Here is a 19,847-nt window from a genome sequence, read left to right as displayed (position 1 = left end):
GTAGGTCAATAGGCTCTCAATGGTGGCATGGTAGAAACTAATCAGCAGCTGTTGTGGAAGGTGGGACTGCTTTAACTTCCTAAGGAAGTAGAGTCTTTGCTGGGCCTTCTTCACCTGGTGAAAGATGTTAACTGACCATGTAAAGTCTGCTGAGATATAAACTTCCAGGAACTTGAAACTCTCCACTCTCTCCACCTCCTCTCCTAATACACTGAGAACAATATGATCAGTGTGTCTGGATCTTCTAAAGTCTATTACCATCTCTTTAGTTTTTGTGATGTTAAGGTCCAGATTACTATAAGTACTCCACTCCACCAGATGTTGAACCTCCTCCATGTAGGCTGTTTTGTCGTTATGCATTCAGTCCTACTATGCTAGTATCGTCTGCAAATTTAACAATGGTGTTGGAGGGGTGAATGGGAGAGCAGTCATATGTGAAGACTGTGTAAAGGAGAGGGCTGAAGACACATCCCTGCGGTACTCCCGTATTCAGGATCAAAATTGAAGAAGTGCAGCCTCCCATTCTGTCAGGTACTTAAGAAGTCCAGTATCCATAAGCTCAGTGAACTGTCCAAGCCCAGGTGGATAAATTTTTGGATAAGTTTGTGAGGAATGGTGGTATTAAAGGCTGAACTAAAATCAATAACCAACATCCTCACATATGCATTTGACTGATCCAGATGTGTGAGGGTTGTGTGAAGAGCTGTTATGACTGTGTCGTCTGTTGATCTGTTAGTCCAATATGCGAACTGATGTTGGTCCAGATCAGCAGGGATGACAGCCTTAATATGAGTGAGAATCAGCCTCTCAAAACACTTCATTATGATGGGGTTAATTTCAACTGGACGATAATCATTCAGACTGTTCACTGCTGTTTTCTTGGGAATTGGGACAATTATGGCTGACTTAAAACAGGTGGGAACCACAGCTTGCTCTAGTGGCGGTGGTGCAGAAGGTAGCACTGGTGCCTCAGAGCTTGAGTTTATGTCTGGGCAGAGTTAGTTTTCTGAGTGCGTTCATGTGAGCTTCCTCTGGGTTCTCCAGTTTTCTCACACCTCCTAAAAAATTGATGAATTTGCTAGGCTACATTTGCCTTAAGTGTGTGTGTGTGTGTGTGCGTGTGTGTGTGTGTGTGCGCGCATAGTGCTTTGTGATGGACTGGTGTCTCATCCAGGGTGTATTCCATCCTCATGGCTAGTGTTCATGGGATAGGCTCTGGATCCACTGCAATACTGATCAGGATAAAGCAGTTACTGAAGATGAATGGATGAATGATTGATGAATGTAATTAATTAGCTAGATATAATTAGTTAGCTACCTTTTAACCCTGTTTTTGTTACAGATATTTGGTTGTGCCTCAGACCTAGTGCCTAAAATGAAGTTAAACAACCTTTATGAAAGAAGGTCCAGAGAATGCTTCCTCTGCATCTCTCACAGAAGATACTGTACATAAAAATTTTTTTTAAAAAATCCACAGCCTCATGAGTGGTGAAGCGGTATGATTCTGCATGATATAATTGAGCATTATGGTGCTCAATCATAATAAATTCCCATTCTTAATTAATGAAATCATGTCTTTTATGTTTCCCCGACCTCATGCAGTGTGCATTTTTAAAACTCAACAAGTTCTTTCATTCCTTTGCATATAGGCTTCTTCTAAGGGTTTACCCCATGGCAACTGGGCTGGCGGGAGCTAACCCACACACAAGCATGCCCTGATACATCCTATACGTGAAACACCCATACACACTTTGTATTGGAATTAGGGGATTGACTCCTCTGTGATAGCCCCGGGCTCTGTGGAGAAGCAATACACATATCAGAGAACAAGTCGAAGCTTATTATCAGTGGCTCAATATCAACCACGGGTTTGCCAGACTACAGAGGCTGCTGAAACTGAAGTGACACAGGGGGAAATTTGCCTTGACTGAAATACTAGGAGAGTTTCTTTTGACCCTGTAATGGGCAGCTGGGTACTAGGTCTCACTTGGGAGTCATCTATTGGCTTTTTGCTCTTTTATTTAGCTGAGACACATCTCACATCTCGCAGGTACAGTAACTTTTCCTTTCTTCATCCGGTCGAGTACTTTATGACACTGACTTTAAGACAATTCACCGCTTAAACACAACCTGCTTAAACATACCTACTTGACCCTGAAACACAGGGTCACACAAATTCCAGAACACAGCATTTGCTTCACAGCCACTGTGAAGCAAAACACAGCCACATTCAGTTTGGGAGTATATTTACTTGGGCATGCATGATCACATTCATCATCACATTTTTGCAAAAGGAACTGATGTACCTGGTAACAGTCACTGAGAATAAACAAAACCAAAATGCATCTTTGCTCTCATAATTTGACTGTATTTGTCACGTTTGTCAGAACATTGTAGAAAAACTTTAGGTGGATTTATTAGTGAGGGACATAAAGTACATATATAAAAGATATTCCCTTTAATTTATCTTTAGTGAAAACTTCACAGTAGTGTGGAGCAAAGCAGCTTGTGTGTGCCTTTAATTGTAGGAAATACCGCTGTCAGTGACTATCAATTGTTACTTTAATTGTGGGAAATACTGGAGTAAATACTACAACTATGAGGTAGTATAGAATAACAATTTTAATGGAATTTATACATCCTTGAGCGATTTAATGACTTGAAGTTATATATATAAACTTAGGCCTTTACCTTGGCAGCAGAACCAGGACAAATGCTTTCCATCTTTCTGTTGTTTAGCTGAATGATCTGACTGATGTCCACTACTGAAGATCTGCACAGCTTGTGGAACAATCACATCACGTATTGGACATTAATACGGCCCAGTATTCTGTACACTAGTTCAGTCCTTAGGTGGACTGTGGAACATCCGTGATCCTGCCATGGGAAAAACAGGGGATAGCACCGTACAGCTTAATTCACCATCAGAGCTCAAGCAGGCTGTTTTGTTTGAGGAGATCAACCACAGCCTGACTTTTGCTCTGGATGAGAGCAAGCAGACCCTTCCTGATCGAGGCACCTGGAAGGGCAAGTTTGACTTCCTGCTGTCCTGCATAGGATATGCCATTGGCCTGGGAAATGTCTGGAGATTCCCATATCTCTGTGGGAAAAATGGAGGCGGTAAGAAACAACAGGACATAAATATTTTGGCTTAATTTGGCTCATTTCAAGTGTTTGGTTAAATAATAAAGTTGGTTCATGCTGTGTTTTCTCTGAAAAGGAAAAGTTGTAACTAGAGATGCACCGATACTAAATTTCTCAGCCGATACCGATAACCGATTATTCAGAGTGATATTGGCCGATAACGATAGTTCTGCCTTTTATACCTTCTTTTAAATGAATAATAAGTAATTCCACAATTCTGAAAGAAATGCAAATAAAAACTTTATTCTCTCCATTTCAACAAATTGTTTCACAGTAACTGGTCTCACAAACAGAAAACACATAACTCACATTAACATTAACACATGAACTAAATTCTGAAGATTAAAGTAATATTTCTTCACTTATTGAATGTTATTAATTCATATTAACATTGGCCGAATTCTAAAAAACCTCCTGTTAGTCTCACATTCACTCACCACAAACAAAAGCATTTCTACTCCATCACTTAACGTCAAACTGGTAATATATAATGTAAACATTTCTATATATTAACATTAACTGGATATGAAATATACTACTGTACAAATATATTTTTCTGTGCAATATATACATTGTTGTCAACTCATCTTCATTAAAAATTTCAACAGTGTACTGGCCCTTTAATTCAGCTCGAGCAGCACAGCAAAAATAATAATAAAGTAGACTCGACGCCGAAACTCCCGCTTCACTGCTGTAGTGTCCGGTGTAAAATTTTAGCAGTGCAGAGATTACAGAGATTACAAACTGCAGTTTTGTCATTATTCCACACAAGAGACTTCATCTTTACACACAGCATGAAATAGATTTGTTTTCCCCCCCTCTTTTGATTGACAGGATATAATCGGCCCTGATCATCGGATGTTTTTAAACTATCAGCCGATGGTGTGAAAAATAGCTTTATCGCCCGATACATCGGTGCATCTTTAGTTCTAACCCTTTTGTTCAAACTTTAAAACACTAAACTTATGGTTCTGTTTTCTGTCCTTTTGACTCTGTAATCACCTGACACGACTATCACTGAAATAGTGCATGAATCTTCAGTCTGCACTAAGAACAAATCAGCCCCAGCATCTCTTCTTCATACCATTCTGTGTATTTTCTTATGACTATTTGTGGTACTGTTGTGGTTGGTTCCACACAAATCCAAAATAATTAATCTGACATTTGTTAAAAGCAAATTATATAACAGGGGTGGGGTGGGTGTGTTAGCCCATTTATACCAACTAAGCTTGTACCCAGGCCTTTCTCACTGAATCAAATTTTACATGAATTTAGAAAGTCCACTAACCAGTCATTTTATTAATATTGCAATTTTGGTCCCCACTCAGCAGTAAACTATATTCCACCTAAAGTAATTGTGGCTGCTCATGGTCAGACATTCAGGTGAGGAAATGGCTTATTTATAGATAAGATAATGTTAGTGTCCTACAATTCCCTACTTCATTAGGCTTGATGCCATGTGCCTGCTGACGTGTCCTCTAAATAACTGCACTCACACATTGATTTCTTTTGAGCTCCAAATCCGTGACTCACCAGTTGAATAAATAGCCCAACAGAAATAGAAGCTCACAGCAGGATTCACTTTTCTTTGAGGATTCATGAAAAGCGCACTTCAATGATTAAGTTCAAGGACTTGCTATTAATTGATTTTTGACCATTCTTACCATTTAATAGGACCACAGAGATGTACAAAAATGGTGCCCCCATTTAGATTGTCAAGTGGCCGATGAACAATGAACAGTAAACAATGGTACAAATAAAAGAAGCTAATTGGGTGATGATTAATAGTTGATATATTTTAAGTACACAAGGACAAAGAAATATACTCAAAACAAAGTCCTCTAATAGAGTGAATGTAGTTAGAGTTAAGAGTTAATTAGATTGGGTATAACAAAATTATTGTATAATTAATATAATTGTCTGAGGGCTTGATGTTATTTATTCCAGGAGCATTTCTTATTCCTTACTTCACTACACTGGTGTTTGCTGGGATTCCTCTATTTCTGCTCGAGACTGCACTAGGACAGTACACATCAGTGGGAGGACTAGGGGTCTGGAAACTCATACCCATGATGAAAGGTATGAAATGTACATGCACAATCAGGCATGCACAGAAAAGTAAAACACACACACACACACACACACACACACACACACACATGCCATCTGTGTTGGAACAGTCTAGCCCCTCAATAGAGAGAATCAATCATCTTGTTGGATGGTCCCTTAGTTATGGAGAAACTTGCATGTTAAGTAGTCTGAATAACCAGAAAAACAAAAATCATGTCAATTGGACCAAAGACCACACATTATTCATGTCATATTTGTCAGATTTTAATAGCTAAGTAAATATGAGCTTGCTCTTGTATGACGTGTTGCCAAAATGGCTGCAAAGTGGAAGGATTTTTCTTCCCTTTGGGCAGTCGGAGACAGGCTTGAACCAACTGAAAGCGCTCTTTATTTTCTTAATTTTCCTTATTTCCTATGAGAATGTGTATAGTGCTGATACAAGTGTACACAACAACTTAATGTCACTCATAGGTTGAAATCAGTTGGTAAACAAACTAAGTGGTCATAAACAGACACTGAAAAATGGCTAGATGATGACTAAGATGTGTTGTGCATAAAAAATTGCTTCTAACAATATACCTACAAAATGGATCAACAAAATAAGTGTGTCTTATTTATTATTATTTAATGCTACATTGTCTGATAATACAAGAGCAACACACTAGTGTGGTCTGTCAGCTCTGGAGAGTTATTTTATATCTTGCATGTATAAAAGGTTTGAGAATGCCTGGCCTTGTCCAGCTGATGCTCTTGGCTACTTCTGCCCTCTCACTGAGACACTCTTGACTACTCCTGCCTTATTCTTAATAAACAACAGATGCCCTACTGTAGTAAGCAGACTGGTGATTCAGAGAGCTGTGCGTTGTGAGGACACGACATGAATGACAATACCTTTCTAGTTGATTCAATGGATAATCTCACTTGGATACTGTAGATTTGTACCTAATTGTAACTGCTATAATCATAAAGACTGTTCTTTGCTCCTTCCAGGATTCTTATTCACAATATGCTCATGCTGAACATCTGACTTTTAAGGATACAGATATAGAAGAGTAATGCTTTATAATCCCACTATTCAGTGTCACCCATAAATGGATGGGTTCTTCTCATTCTTCTCAAGGTTTCTTTTTCATGTCGCCTCAGGGAGTTTTTCCTTACCACTTTTGTCTCTGGCATTCTCATTAGGGATCGAAAGCTAGAGAATTTTTTTATAAAGCTGCTTTTGTGACAATGTCTGTTGTTAAAATCCCTTGTGCTATTCAGTTGAATAGTTGATATGCAAACCTAGCTTCTTCTATCTTTCTGTACCTGTCCCATTATTTTTTCTATTTTTCTCTTTCTTCACTTTCTCAGGTGTAGGTATGGCTGCTGCAGTTTTGTCCTTCTGGCTCAACATATACTACATTGTCATTATTGCCTGGGCCCTCTATTACCTGTTCAACTCCTTCAGATCAGTATGTACTTCCTCTCTGTTGGATCTGTACCAGTCTATTAATTCACGGCTGCTTCATTATTATTCATCAAATCATTCATGATTGCATAATTTAATTGCTAATTGCCTAAATGCATTTCAAAACAAATTCCCCTGTTAATCACGACATTCATTCATTTATTCATTCATTCTGATATAAATGAGCCTATATTGTATTTCATAACTCACAGCTGCACAGTTTAGTAGATGACTTATAAGACCTTAGTGGTATTGAGATTCAAAAAGTGTTCTTTCAGTTGCTTTGCCAAGCACAATGTCCCTATCTATTCTGTAAGAGGTTATTTCTCCGGGTCCAGCTTCCATTGTTACATCCTTGGTGCTCCATCCCTTGCTGGGTCTCTCACCATCTCTCCTGAGTCCGTCATCCTTGCTTTTTGTGAACCCATCTCTGCTCTACAGTGCACTTTCAACGCCACTACAGAAATAATAATCATCTGGGTTTTTTCTTTTCTTTTTTGAGCAGAGCGATATTTTCCATGCCAGCTATCTGTGCCATGGTAATAGAAATGTTCTCTTTTCACTGTAGAACACAGAGGCAAACTTTTACAAAGCTTAACCCCCCATATTTTATATCTGACAGGGGCTTCGCTGTTTTTTTTTTTTTTTGTTAGTTTAAAAAAAAAATCTTTTGACATCTTGATCTTTATTGTAAAGGGCTTAAACGATGCTTTTCATGCTTGTTCAATGAAACATAAACATTATTGCACATGCACCTGTGGAATAGTCCTTAAGACACAAACAGTTTACAGGTGGTAAGCAATTATGCTCACAGTTACAATAACTGAGGACACTAAAGAGACCTTTCTACTGACTCTGAAAAACACCAGAAGAAAGATGCCTAGGGTTCCTGCTCACCTGCGTGAACATGTCATAGGCCTGCTGCAGGGAGGCATGAGGACTGCAGATGTGACCCGAGCAATAAAGTGCAATGTCTGTAATGTAAGATGCCTAAGACAGTGCTACAGGGAGACAGGAAGGACAGCTGATTTTCCTTGCAGTGGAAAATTACATGTAACCGTGTGTCCCCACCAGATGTGATGGAGAACTTGCAAATGCCTTGGTGGAAGAGTGGAGTAACATCTCACAGCAAGAACCGGGCGGCTGTGGCTCAATTGGTAGAGTGGGTTATCCACTAATTGTAGGATTGGCGGTTCGATTCCTGGTCCACATGACTCCACATGCCGAAGTGTCCTTGGGCAAGACACTGAACCCCAAGTTGCTCCCGATGGCAAGTTAGCACCTTGCATGGCAGCTCTGCTAAGATTGGTGTGTGAGTGAGTCACAGTGTAAAGCGTTTTGTATAAAAGCGCTATATAAGTGCACCATTTAACTGATAAATCTGGTGCAGTCCATGAGGATGAGATGCACTGTAGTACTTAAAGCAGCTGGAGGAAACCACATACTAACTGTTACTTTTAATATTGACCCCTGCCACACACTACCCCCCCCCCCCCCCAACAATGAACAAAATATACTGTACATGTCAACAAAGCTGGAATTGAGAACCACTAATCTGGCTAACCAGGTTTGTCCGTTTGCCCATCCATCAATTCAGACATCAATCCATCCATCCATCCATCTTACCATCTTACCATCCCCCTTTCCCTATCTTGACAGGAGTTACCTTGGCAGAGTTGCGATAACCCCTGGAACACCGATCACTGTTTCTCCAACTACAGCCTGCCTGACACCACCAACCTGACCAGCGCTGTAACTGAATTTTGGGAGTAAGTGAAACTTGATCAGCCTTTTAAGCAAATACAAAATTGCAGAGCATAGCTAAGGATAGAATCATAGACAAATAATATTAGCTGATTTAGCAAGACAACATTTAGCATGTCATCATGACTAGCATTATCAGGTTAGCCTCCTAATATGCATCATAATGTAAAATGTATGTATTTTGTCTGTACTAACCAGTTAGATTTGAGCACACAGAGTGTGTCAAGACAAGGGTTATATATTTTGAGAACTGAATTGTTGTGCCTCAGATGTGCACCAATGATTGTGTTCAATTTCTCCTCCATCTTGTTTAACATCAAAGTGAATTGCTAAAGCCTCACCCCAGAGTGACCTCTTTTGGCTGACAGATGGTCATGTCAGAGTTTCTTCCATTAAAATCTGAACTCTGAAGCTTGTGAATGTAAGATTGAGCTTAATTTTCACAAATTGCCATTGTTTTGTGCTGCATTTGTGTGTGTGTGTGTGTGTGTGTGTGTGTTTTAATATATATATATATATATATATATATATATATATATATATATATATATATATATATATATATATATTAAAACACACACACACACAAACACACACACACACACACACACACACAAATATATATATATATATATATATATATATATATATATATATATATATATATATATATATATATATATCTGTAATATTTTCCCTACGTTTGGGCAGAAAGGAGGAAGTCAGAGACAGGCTTGAACCAACTCAAAGACTTTCTTTATTTTTGTTTCACTTTTCAGAGTTTTCACATGTTTTCACCATCTATTCACAAACTGGTGCTTGAGCATGCCCCCACCTACACAACATCTCAATGACATTTTTTGATTTTTTAATTTTTGTTGGATACCAAAATGTCCTTTAATCAGCATTATTAGTGTAACACTTCCATAAATAACAGTAACAGCATGTCTAATGGTACACTTTGTGTCACCACAAAGTTGCAAGTCAGATCAGCAAAATATATCCTTTGTGTATCCTTACAGGAGGAACATGCACCAGCTGAGCTGTGGCCTGGAGGAGCCAGGTGAATTGCGCTGGCCGCTGGCAGGGACTCTTGCTCTGGCCTGGGTACTCGTCTACTTCTCTATCTGGAAAGGGGTGGAATGGACTGGAAAGGTGTGGCTGGCAGAATTTACAATATTCTCCATCTAGATTCTCACAATGTCTATTTCCTGTTCATTCCACAGTACATTGTTCATTCCCATCATTTAGATGAACAGCAGCTTTTACAACTCCTTATAAATACTGTTCAGAGGCATTTAAGCACAGCAAGGACATTCAGTTTATCCTTATTGCCAGAGGATAATTAGGATTTTGATGCAACCAGCATATGTGCACTCTCTAGTGGCCCAAAACATTGATGGACATGGGCAACTAAACACAATTTCATTAACTTACAATTTAAACCAGATTTCTGCACTACTGGATATAAATTCCAGTGAATGAATAGCTGTCTGAACATCTAAATTATAGTGTTTCTTTCTCTTCAGGTGGTCTATTTCTCTGCCACTTATCCATACTTCATGCTATTCATCCTGTTTTTCCGAGGCATCACTCTCCCGGGGGCTAAAGATGGCATTCTCTTCTACATCACCCCCGACTTTAACAAGCTCCAGAGATCTGAGGTAGTGTTCAACTGCAGCCAGGCTTGTTTGTTCACTTGGGTAATGTTTGCCTTAATGTGGAGGGCTGTGCAACATTACAGTTTGTACAAAAAGGGAAAATAATTGTATGTGAAATAAATGGATTAAAGGAGAATAGAGACTTTGCACCACTATATGCTGAAAATATACTACACTATGAAAAGAATTACTTAGCAAATGGGTGCAGTAGTCATATACCATGTCTCACACTCTCACACACTCATTAATGCCTCGGAGCAATTTAGAGTAGCTAATTCACCTAGCTGCATGTTTTTGCAAGGTGCATGAAAGCCACATAGACACATGGAGAATGTATCTGAACAATACAGTGCTGTGAAAAAGTATGATTTCTTATGTTTTTGTGTATATCTCCTATTAAATTCAGAAATTAAAAGAAAATCTAAGATAAAACAAAGGCAACCTGAGTAAACACAAAATACAGTTTTTTAAATGATAATGTTATTTATTGAAGCAAAAAAGTTATCCAATACCAACTGGGCCTGTGTGAAAATTTATTTGCCCCCGGTAGTTACTAATTCCCCAAATCTATGTAACTGCATTCATAATGGGGTTCAGCTGGACTAGACACAACCAGACCTGATTACTGCAAACCCTGTTCAATCAAATCAACACTTAAATAGAACTTTTTCAACAGCATGAAGTTGGTTAAAAGATCTTACACAGTAATACACTATGCCAAAGTTGAAAGAAATTCCAGAAATGATGAGGAAGAAGGTGATTGAAATACATCAGTCTGGGAAGGGGTACAAAGCTATTTCAAAGGCTCTGGGACTCCAAAGAACCAGAGTGAGAGTCATTATCTCCAAATAGAAAAAAAAAAAATCACAGTAGTGAACCTTCCCAGAGCTTCAAAAATTCCTCCAAGAGCACAACAACTACTCATCCAGCAAGTCACAAAAGAGCCAAGGACAACATCAAAGGAACTACAGGCCTCTCTTGCATCAATAAAGGTCACTGTTCATGACTGCACTGCACTGCACTGTTCAGAAAGTCACTGGGAAGACTGTGAGACACTGTGGCTCATCTGAATATTGCCAAAACACACCTCGGTGATCCTCAAACCTTTTGGGAGAACGTTCTGTGGATTGATGAGTGGAAAGTGGAACTGTTTGGATGACAGGGGTCCCGTTACATATGGCGTAAACCAAACACCAAATTCCACAAAAAGATCATCATATCTACTGTCAAGCATGGTGGAGGAGGTGTGATGGTGTGGGGATGCTTTGCTGCTTCAGGGCCTGGGCAGCTTGCAATAATTGACGGAAACATGAATTCTGCTCTCTACCAGAAAATCCTAAAGGAGAATGTTTGGTTTTCAGTCCGTAAATTGAAACTCAAGCACAACTGGATTATGCAGAAAGACAATGATCCAAAGCACAGGAGTAAGTCCTAGTCCTAGGAGTAAGTGCAAGACTGATCTCCAGTTATTGGAAGCATTTGGTTGCAGTTATTCCTGCTAAAGGTGGCAGAACCAGGTTTTAAGGGGGCAATTAGTTTTTCACATGGGTGGTTTTTTTTTGCTTCAATAAAATAAATAATCAAAACTTTGTTGTGTGTTTACTCAGGTTGCCTTTTTTTATGTTGTATTTTGTTTGAAGGTCTAAAACTATTTAGTATGAGACCTACAAAAACAGAAGAAAGCAGGATGGGGCAAATACTTTTTTACAGCACTGTATATCTGAACACTGCAAACAATAAGATATACACTTCTAACAGGGTTAACTGCTGCTAACTCTTAACAACTAACACCTGATATAGTATCGCCCTAGAGTATGTGTTCCATCCCACTGTTTCTGATTTCTTTTGTGATAATTATTAAATGTCTGAGAAATAGTACAATTTTATTGTTTATCAAAATAAGAAGCAGTCTGGGAACTTTTGAGCAAAATTGGGGTTTTCTACCTAGAATACTGTGTATTTACATATCCACATATCTACTTTAAGAAAACAAATGTGTTTCCCCAAAATGATGTTGATCTGTTTTTGTTATGTTTCTAAACCTGCCTGGCTTTCTGAAAAGTTTACTTTAGGTAGGAGTTCAGCTCTAAGAACATTTTAATGATTTAATAGATAGCTTGCTAGCTAAGTGTGCTTCTTTCACACCGTGAATGTCATGCTTTGATCAAGGTGTTTGTTACAAAATACCAGCTGTCAAATTATCTGTGATGCACATTCGTTTCCTCTTACTCTATATAGATGGTGGCAGACAAAGTTACAATATTTGAATGTCCATCAAAGAAATGTGAAATTTAGCCAAGAGAACAAAACTTAATGAATAAATCAACAATTACTTCTGAGCTGATATAATAATGAGGCTGCTTGTTAAATGCTGTGACTGACATTTATATCAGGAGATGAGACGAAACTTATCTTTCATAAAGTGAGTGAGCACATTCTTTGTTTTTATATTTACTTTTAAAGAACAAGCATGTGGGGATGGCACCACTGAAAAAGCATAAGATGGATTTGGACCTCCATTCATATGAACAGTTATGCTATGATGGCTAGGATTGCAATTGGCACAAACAGTTTTGCACTCAAGTCTTCATCAGTGAACAGTGGATAATAAAAATTAATAACTGTAATGAATTTTCTTATTTACACAAGGACGGGTTCCCTTTTGAGTCTGGTTCCTCTCAAGGTTTCGTCCTCATATCGTCTGAGGGAGTTTTTCCTTGCTACAGTTGCCTCTGGCGTGCTCAGTATGGATAAATTCATACATTTAAAATCTATATCCTGAATTTATATATTTCTGTAAAGCTGCTTTGGGACAATGTGAATTGTTAAAAGCGCTATACAAATAAAACTGAATTGAATTGAATGTTGTTGTCTTTCAGTGGAGTCAGAAAGGAAGCTTTAAATACAATGTAGTATTTTTTCATAGTGGACTTAGTGGATAGTGGAAATTAACATATTGGACTCAAATGGATATTTCCTCCCTGTATTCTTTAGGTGTGGCTGGATGCTGCCACTCAGATCTTCTTCTCTTATGGTCTGGGTTTGGGTTCTCTGATTGCTCTGGGCAGCTACAATAACTTCAATAACAATGTCTACAGGTAGGACTCAAAAGCTTTGCACAGTGGTGTAGATTTCAATTAGAGCACCATTAACTTGCATATCTATGTAATCTTCTCCATGTTGCAGAGATGCCATCATTGTGTGCTGCATAAACTCCTTCACCAGCATGTTTGCTGGCTTTGTCATCTTCTCCATTGTAGGATTCATGGCCTACATCACCAAAAAACCAGTGCAGGAATTGGCTGCATCAGGTAGGAGGATGTATACACCTTTTATTTTTTTGACACAGCACTATACTAAAATAAAATAAAACAAATAATTAAATTAAACGGTATGATGTGTACAGAATGCCAAAATTATGCATTTATTTTCTGAGCCCATGCAGTGATTTCTATTAAAGAATCATGCCTGTTTTTGAGGGCCCGAAGATCACGGGCATGCAATATTGACTTTCATCCTTGTCCCTTGCACACAAAGATTTCTCCAGAATCTATGAATCATTTGATGGTATTATGTACTGTAGATGAGATATTCATAGTCTTTGCAATTTCACATTGAGGAACATTATTCTGAAATTGTTCTACAATTGTTCTACAAATTGTCGATGCAGTTTGTTGAACCTCTGCTCATCTTTACTTCTGAAAGACTCTGCCTCTCTAAGATACTCTTTTTATACCCAATCACGTTATTTCCCTGTTGCCAATTAACCTCCAGCTGTTTCTTTTTAGTGACACTTACTTTTCCAGTGTCCCCAACTTTTTTGGAATTGGGGTTGTATATTCTACAATTATACAATAACCAGGACAGTGGATACTTTACAGTTGTCTTGCATAAAATGAAAAAGATGGCCTGGGTTAATGCAACATCTAGTATATAGCTATATACATCACATTGGAAAAAGTTCAGTCTGATTTGACAGCATGATTGTAAACATTCAGGTCCAGGTTTGGCATTTCTGGCGTATCCTCAGGCTGTGACTCAGCTTCCCATGTCCTCTATGTGGGCCATTCTCTTCTTCTCCATGCTTTTGATGCTTGGACTAGACAGTCAGGTGAAATACACAGTTTTTATTATTTGAAAAGCTGTTTAGATATACTAAATGACTTATAAAATCTCAGTATACACCACCATTAATAATTTAGACTGTGCACATTATATGCACTCAAAGCAGAATATTAATGGTCTAATATTTCTCCATAGTTTTGTACTGTGGAAGGTTTCATCACAGCTTTGGTAGATGAATATCCCACCATCTTAAGGAGAAGGAAGAAATTATTCATCCTCTTGGTCTGCATTATATCATTCATCATTGGCTTGTCCAACGTCACACAGGTAAAGCACAGAATTTGTATTGTTTGTGGTTATGTTAAAATCAATTATACTTACCTAGGTTGAATTCCCCGAAATCTCTGCTGTTTAACGTTCATCAATTAAATGGTAGGTCACAAAGGATCATAACTTTAGGATGTGTACATACATTATGTGTGTCTGGGTTCATGTTCTCTTTCAGGGTGGCCTGTATGTGTTCAAGCTGTTTGACTACTACTCAGCCAGTGGGATGTCTCTACTCTTCCTCGTCTTCTTTGAGACAGTTGCCATAGCCTGGTTTTATGGTATATCTCTCATCATGTTTAAGAACATTAACGGAACACTCTAGTGTTTTTAAATCCATATTTTATCTAGTGTAAACTCACTTACAATGGAGGTGTAAGGTCAGTTGTGAAATAAATTAATACATTAAGAACTTTTTTCATGCAAATTAGATTTTTGTATTTTAATTAAATGCCTTTGGTTGTTTGTCCCCTCCTAAGCTCTTAATTTATAGTATAATGGTTGTAGTAATACTATTCTATACTACAATTTATTAGCACTATAAGTAAATGGCTTTTCGATTATTTTTCAGCACTGGGATGCATGTTCTAATTCTTGTCCATGTAAATCGTCCATGCACTACAGACATGGTGGCTGAACATTAGGTCAAAAATGTGGGAGCATATGTTTAACTAGTAAATACCAGAGGCATCAAATTTAGAGCACTGGAGAAATTGCACACTCTATGCAAAAGAGTAAGCTGAAAAAAAAAAACATACAGCAGCATACTTGCCTATGCTTACAGTACGTACGTGTGGACAATTAAAAGTGCCGAAACATCCCACAGGTTTCTGTGCTCACATGTAACGTTTTTAGAGATTTTATACCAGCTATTCTGGGAAATATGTTTATTATGTGCAGCAGCAAGATGGTAACCATATGGACGATCATCATTAATGTTGTAATGAGCTGCTCAAATCGAAAAATTTTGACATTACGTTTAAAGATATTTAATAAAAAAAAACATTAAAATTTGAACAGCACTACCACAACAGAAAAAGGTAGTTTTGGACCTAAAAATACAATGTAACACTAACTATAAGATGACATAATTTCTGCCTTCTGATGTCTCTCTCTTCGACTGAAGGAGCAGAGAGGTTCTATAAAAACATTGAGGAGATGATTGGCTATCGTCCATGTGGCTGGTGGAAACTCTGTTGGCTCTACTTCACCCCATCAATCTGTTTGGTATGAAAATCAAACATACTGGTTTATAGTGGAGATAAATCAAATATGGATCATTTCACATTATTTATACACCTTCATATACATTTTCTCAAAACAATTATTATTCAGTTTGATCCCACCATGGACTGAGAATTGTATATTACTGAAGAAAAATGATGATTGAGTATGTTTTGTTTGTGTGTAGGGGGTTTTCACCTTCAGTGCAATAGAGATGACCCCTCTGACCATGGGCAAGTATGTGTTCCCAGGCTGGGGACAAGGCATCGGCTGGCTCATGGCTCTCTCCTCTATGCTGCTCATTCCTGGATACATCATTTACATGTTCTTCAACGTCAAGGGAAGCATCCATCAGGCAAGGCTGCTTTATCATCTGCTCGACCTTATAAGATTAATGTATTTGTACAAGGTGTTGACATGCTAGTGCTAAGCACTCAGAAATGCTGTCTGTCCTCTACAGCGCTGGCACAAAATGACAAAGCCCAGTGAAGAAGAAGCCAAGCCAAAAGAGAACAACCATTTAACACGGCAACATTACCAAGCAGGAATAATGGGTGAAGCTTCTGTCTGATGTCACCTGAAAACAGAAGGCACTACAGAAAAGCACCCTGGCTAAGGCGTAGCACCGATATTTGTTCTTTCTGTTTAGCTCAATCAGTAAATGAATATAAGAAACTAAAACTACACGTTAATGCCTTTTTCAATATGCAGTTGTATGACATCCATCTTCAGAAAGTACTGTATATAGTATGAGTACGCTAAAGAAGCAGGCAAATCATTTAGTTTTTTAAAAAAATATATGAATTATGTATACATTTTGAGAAAAAGTAATATCTGTAGATAAATACATACACTTGGACAGACACACATACAGTATGCATATATACACAAAAATTCATCCTGTTAGAAATGTTGTACATTGGAAAAAGTTAAGATTCCAGTTAAAGCTTGTACATATACTGAAGTTGTCAGTAGAAAACTATATAAAGATATATTTCATAGCTGTATTGTCTAAATGTTTATTTGACAGTATTTATAGTATTATACAGAATACAGTTTAATTTAAAGTATGTATATTTATTTAAAGTACTTTATGCATTTAAAGTATGTATAGTCTGTCCTTACAAATGGTTTGCACAATAAAACACTATACAATACATTTTCTCTTAGAAATGAGAAGGTTCTTTATTTTGTATGCATGCATATTTAAGATGAGCCTGTTTTAACAGGCGTGTATTTCAGTTTAACAGGCACCACTTACATATACTGTAATTATTCTAAAATTGTAGTTAAAAAAAGGGGGGGGGGTTCATTTATCTTTGTCTATTAGTTTATTCTGGTCAGCGTCACCTATCTCGAGAACAATGGGCATGAGGCAGGAGTAAACCCTGAGTGTGATACTTTGCTCATTGCACCATGCACACACACACACACACACACACACACACACACACGCACACGCACACATTCGTTCAGGAGTACTCATTTCACCTAGCTACATGTTTTGGAAGGGATTGTGAAACTGGAGAACCAGGAGGAAACACACAACATGCCTTCAAACTCCACACAACCGAGCTCAAGACTGAACTGAGGACTCAGGAGCTGTGAGGCATCAAAGCAACATGCTGTGCAACCACTGTTTAGTTTAATTGAAAATTCTAAATCTATATATCTCAATATTTTACAAAAGCAGCTCTAATTCAATTTAATAGGATTAGTCTAGGATGTCCTATAGCAAGGGTTCTCAAACCTGTTCTGAAGGACCCCCAGCACTGCACATTTTGTGTGTCTCGCTTATCTGACACACCCAATCCAGGTCTTGCAGTCTGTACTAATGAGCTGATGAGTTGAATGAGGTGTGTTAAATGTAGGAGAGATACAAAATGTGCAGTGCTGGGGGTTCTCCAGGACAGGTTTGAGAAGCACTGTCCTATAGGATACAATTCCCTCATGATATTATTTGTCTTTAGAAAAAGTTTGATTACATCTATATTGGCTGGTTGTCCACTAGGTAGCAGCACCCCCAGTGAAAAGATCAGATGAACAGCACAATGAAATGCAATAGTCATGGTACAGACTCAAAATGATTTAAGTAATCACTAAATGAATGCATACATTTCATGGTCAGTTGTTGTTAAAGTGTACCACAGAGTCAGAAATGCAATGATTTGATCATAATACAAAAGATTTGATCATACTTGGCAGGATTTTGTAGGGTTTTGAAGTATTAAATCACTGTTTAAACACAGAGCACAATATATTGGGTCGAGATTAGTTACACTTACAGTGTCAGAATTCATTACATAATCTATAGATAATCAAACTAATCAGGATTAGTGTGTAAAATGTCAACACTCTTGCTTTTATAAAATGTTCAACCAAAAAAAGGCACTCCTCAGCTTCAAGTGTCTATAGAGAAATTTTAATTTCAATAGCATGTAGATAACACACAGACAGAGAAAAAAATGGGTCAAAGCAAATAGGAAAACATGGTTCTTATGTCAGAGCCCCGTAAGCACACCCTGCTAGCCCGGTGCAGATGTCAGTGTTATTTAAAGGCAGCTACTCAGTGTAGCCCTTTCTGTTTCAGTTCAATCCAGAGCTAGCATTAGCATCATAGCCTTTGGCAGCATTTGCTGTGACTCTATCTAAACATCTTATACCCTATAAGCACATATAGCATGGTTATATCTTTCAGGCACTAAACACTCAGGGAAGCAAATAGTTGTGCAGAGTTTATTGGAGCTTTTCACCTGCTGAAAAATGAATGTCATTCATTCAATATTTCATACACAGAGTGGAAGAGGTTCAACCTGTAGGAGCTTTATAATTTGAAAGCTGCAGAGCCATGTCTAAATTTTTTTTTTTTTTTTTTAAAGCTCCCATTTTAGAAGAATTTCAGATCTCTGAAGCAATGACCTCAACCTCAACTTTAAACTAGGTAGAGTAAGGGAGGATGGAGTTCTCCTTGATGAAGGACAGAGGTCCATTAGGTACCTTATTTATTTTTTTGGAGAGGCAGGGAGCACTGTTGGTAGGTAGGGGAGATGGGAATAGGCAGACTGATGCTATCCAATCAACAAGTCAGGTCCAGTAAATCAACTTAGACTGTAGACAAGCTCCAAAGAGATTTGCATGGAAATGTGTGTGGAATGGAACATGGGAGACTGGATCAGATAGGGAGCTCTGAACAGCAGCAGTGTAATTATAAGCCAACCTCTCGGCCTGATAAGAGGACAGGGGAGCTAAAACGAACACCTATTCAAGACATGGTGCTTATGATTAATAATCTTCCAGACTAGGCAGACAATGACCTGTCTGAGATGAGGACAGATCAAAGACTGTTAACATTTACCAGACCCAAATAGTTTCAACACCCCATTCAGACTCAGAATATGATATTTACATATAGTACAAAACAAAACAGGTCTTTTTTTCACTCCCAATTCCACAAGCATCTGAGACCAAATGCGACTAAACAAACATTAAAATTCAAGTGTTTTCTCCCCAAAATGCACATCTTGTTTTAAGTGTTGCTTACATCAAAAGGTGAGCAGTTATACTGAGGAAAACAAACAGTGTCGCTAAGTGAACTTCAGGTCCATTAGATGTAAGAGTTTAATATTTCCAGTAAGTGCTGATGATAGAGAAGAAATCGGTGTCACAGAAACAGTCAAAGTCATTACACTGTTTTTCCAATTGGATCACAGAATGCCAAGCCAATATCCATGTGTGCAAAAAGGGAAGCTGGGATAAAAAGTTCTCTTTGTTAGTGCCATCTACTTTCTGAGATGCTACATGTTCATATACTTTCTAGAGTTCCTGAGCAAGAGAGCAATAGCAGATGCAAAGAGTTCCAGACAACTGTTTGTGATTGGCTAAAAGCAGGGGAATTAAGGGTATTTTCTGAAATATTGAGCAATAACCAGGTTTGGTGTAAGTCCCCATTTTAAAAGAGCACATGTGGACCACATACAGAGTTTGAGAAAAATAAATTGCAGTTAAAAATTTTTCAGTTATTATTATTTTTCTTATTTTGGCACACATATCACCCATCAGTTTAGTGCTCCCACATACACACAACAGGTTTTACAGTAAGGTAATAAAAGACTAAAATAAATGAGATCTAGCTCAGAGACAGG

The 19,847-nt window shown here is 38.1% G+C and overlaps 1 protein-coding gene across 1 annotated transcript; it reads left to right on the top strand.

Annotated features, from left to right (window-relative positions):
- The first annotated feature begins 2,709 nt into the window (after positions 1-2,709).
- Positions 2,710-16,463, top strand: slc6a1l (solute carrier family 6 member 1, like). Its single transcript, XM_053650091.1, has 14 exons — positions 2,710-3,120; positions 5,092-5,223; positions 6,568-6,668; positions 8,324-8,433; positions 9,451-9,583; positions 9,958-10,092; positions 13,084-13,187; positions 13,276-13,400; positions 14,088-14,200; positions 14,350-14,481; positions 14,660-14,762; positions 15,608-15,708; positions 15,893-16,060; positions 16,166-16,463. The coding sequence occupies exons 1-14, from the start codon at positions 2,883-2,885 to the stop codon at positions 16,274-16,276; spliced, it is 1,806 nt and encodes a 601-aa protein (XP_053506066.1). The 5' UTR covers positions 2,710-2,882; the 3' UTR covers positions 16,277-16,463.
- The last annotated feature ends 3,384 nt before the right edge of the window (positions 16,464-19,847 follow it).

This window comes from Ictalurus furcatus, chromosome 19 (genome assembly GCF_023375685.1).
Source record: "Ictalurus furcatus strain D&B chromosome 19, Billie_1.0, whole genome shotgun sequence".
Classification (NCBI taxonomy): Eukaryota; Metazoa; Chordata; class Actinopteri; order Siluriformes; family Ictaluridae; genus Ictalurus; species Ictalurus furcatus.
The sequence above is the reverse complement of the archived record's forward strand: the minus strand, read 5'-3'. Positions and strand labels throughout refer to the sequence as shown.

Coding starts and splice junctions, on each gene's coding strand:
- slc6a1l (XM_053650091.1), top strand. CDS start 2,883: ATGGGAAAAACAGGGGATAGCACCGTACAGCTTAATTCACCATCAGAG. Junction 9,584..9,957: donor GGGTGGAATGGACTGGAAAG/GTGTGGCTGGCA, acceptor CTTTCTCTTCAG/GTGGTCTATTTCTCTGCCAC. Junction 14,763..15,607: donor TGCCATAGCCTGGTTTTATG/GTATATCTCTCA, acceptor CTTCGACTGAAG/GAGCAGAGAGGTTCTATAAA.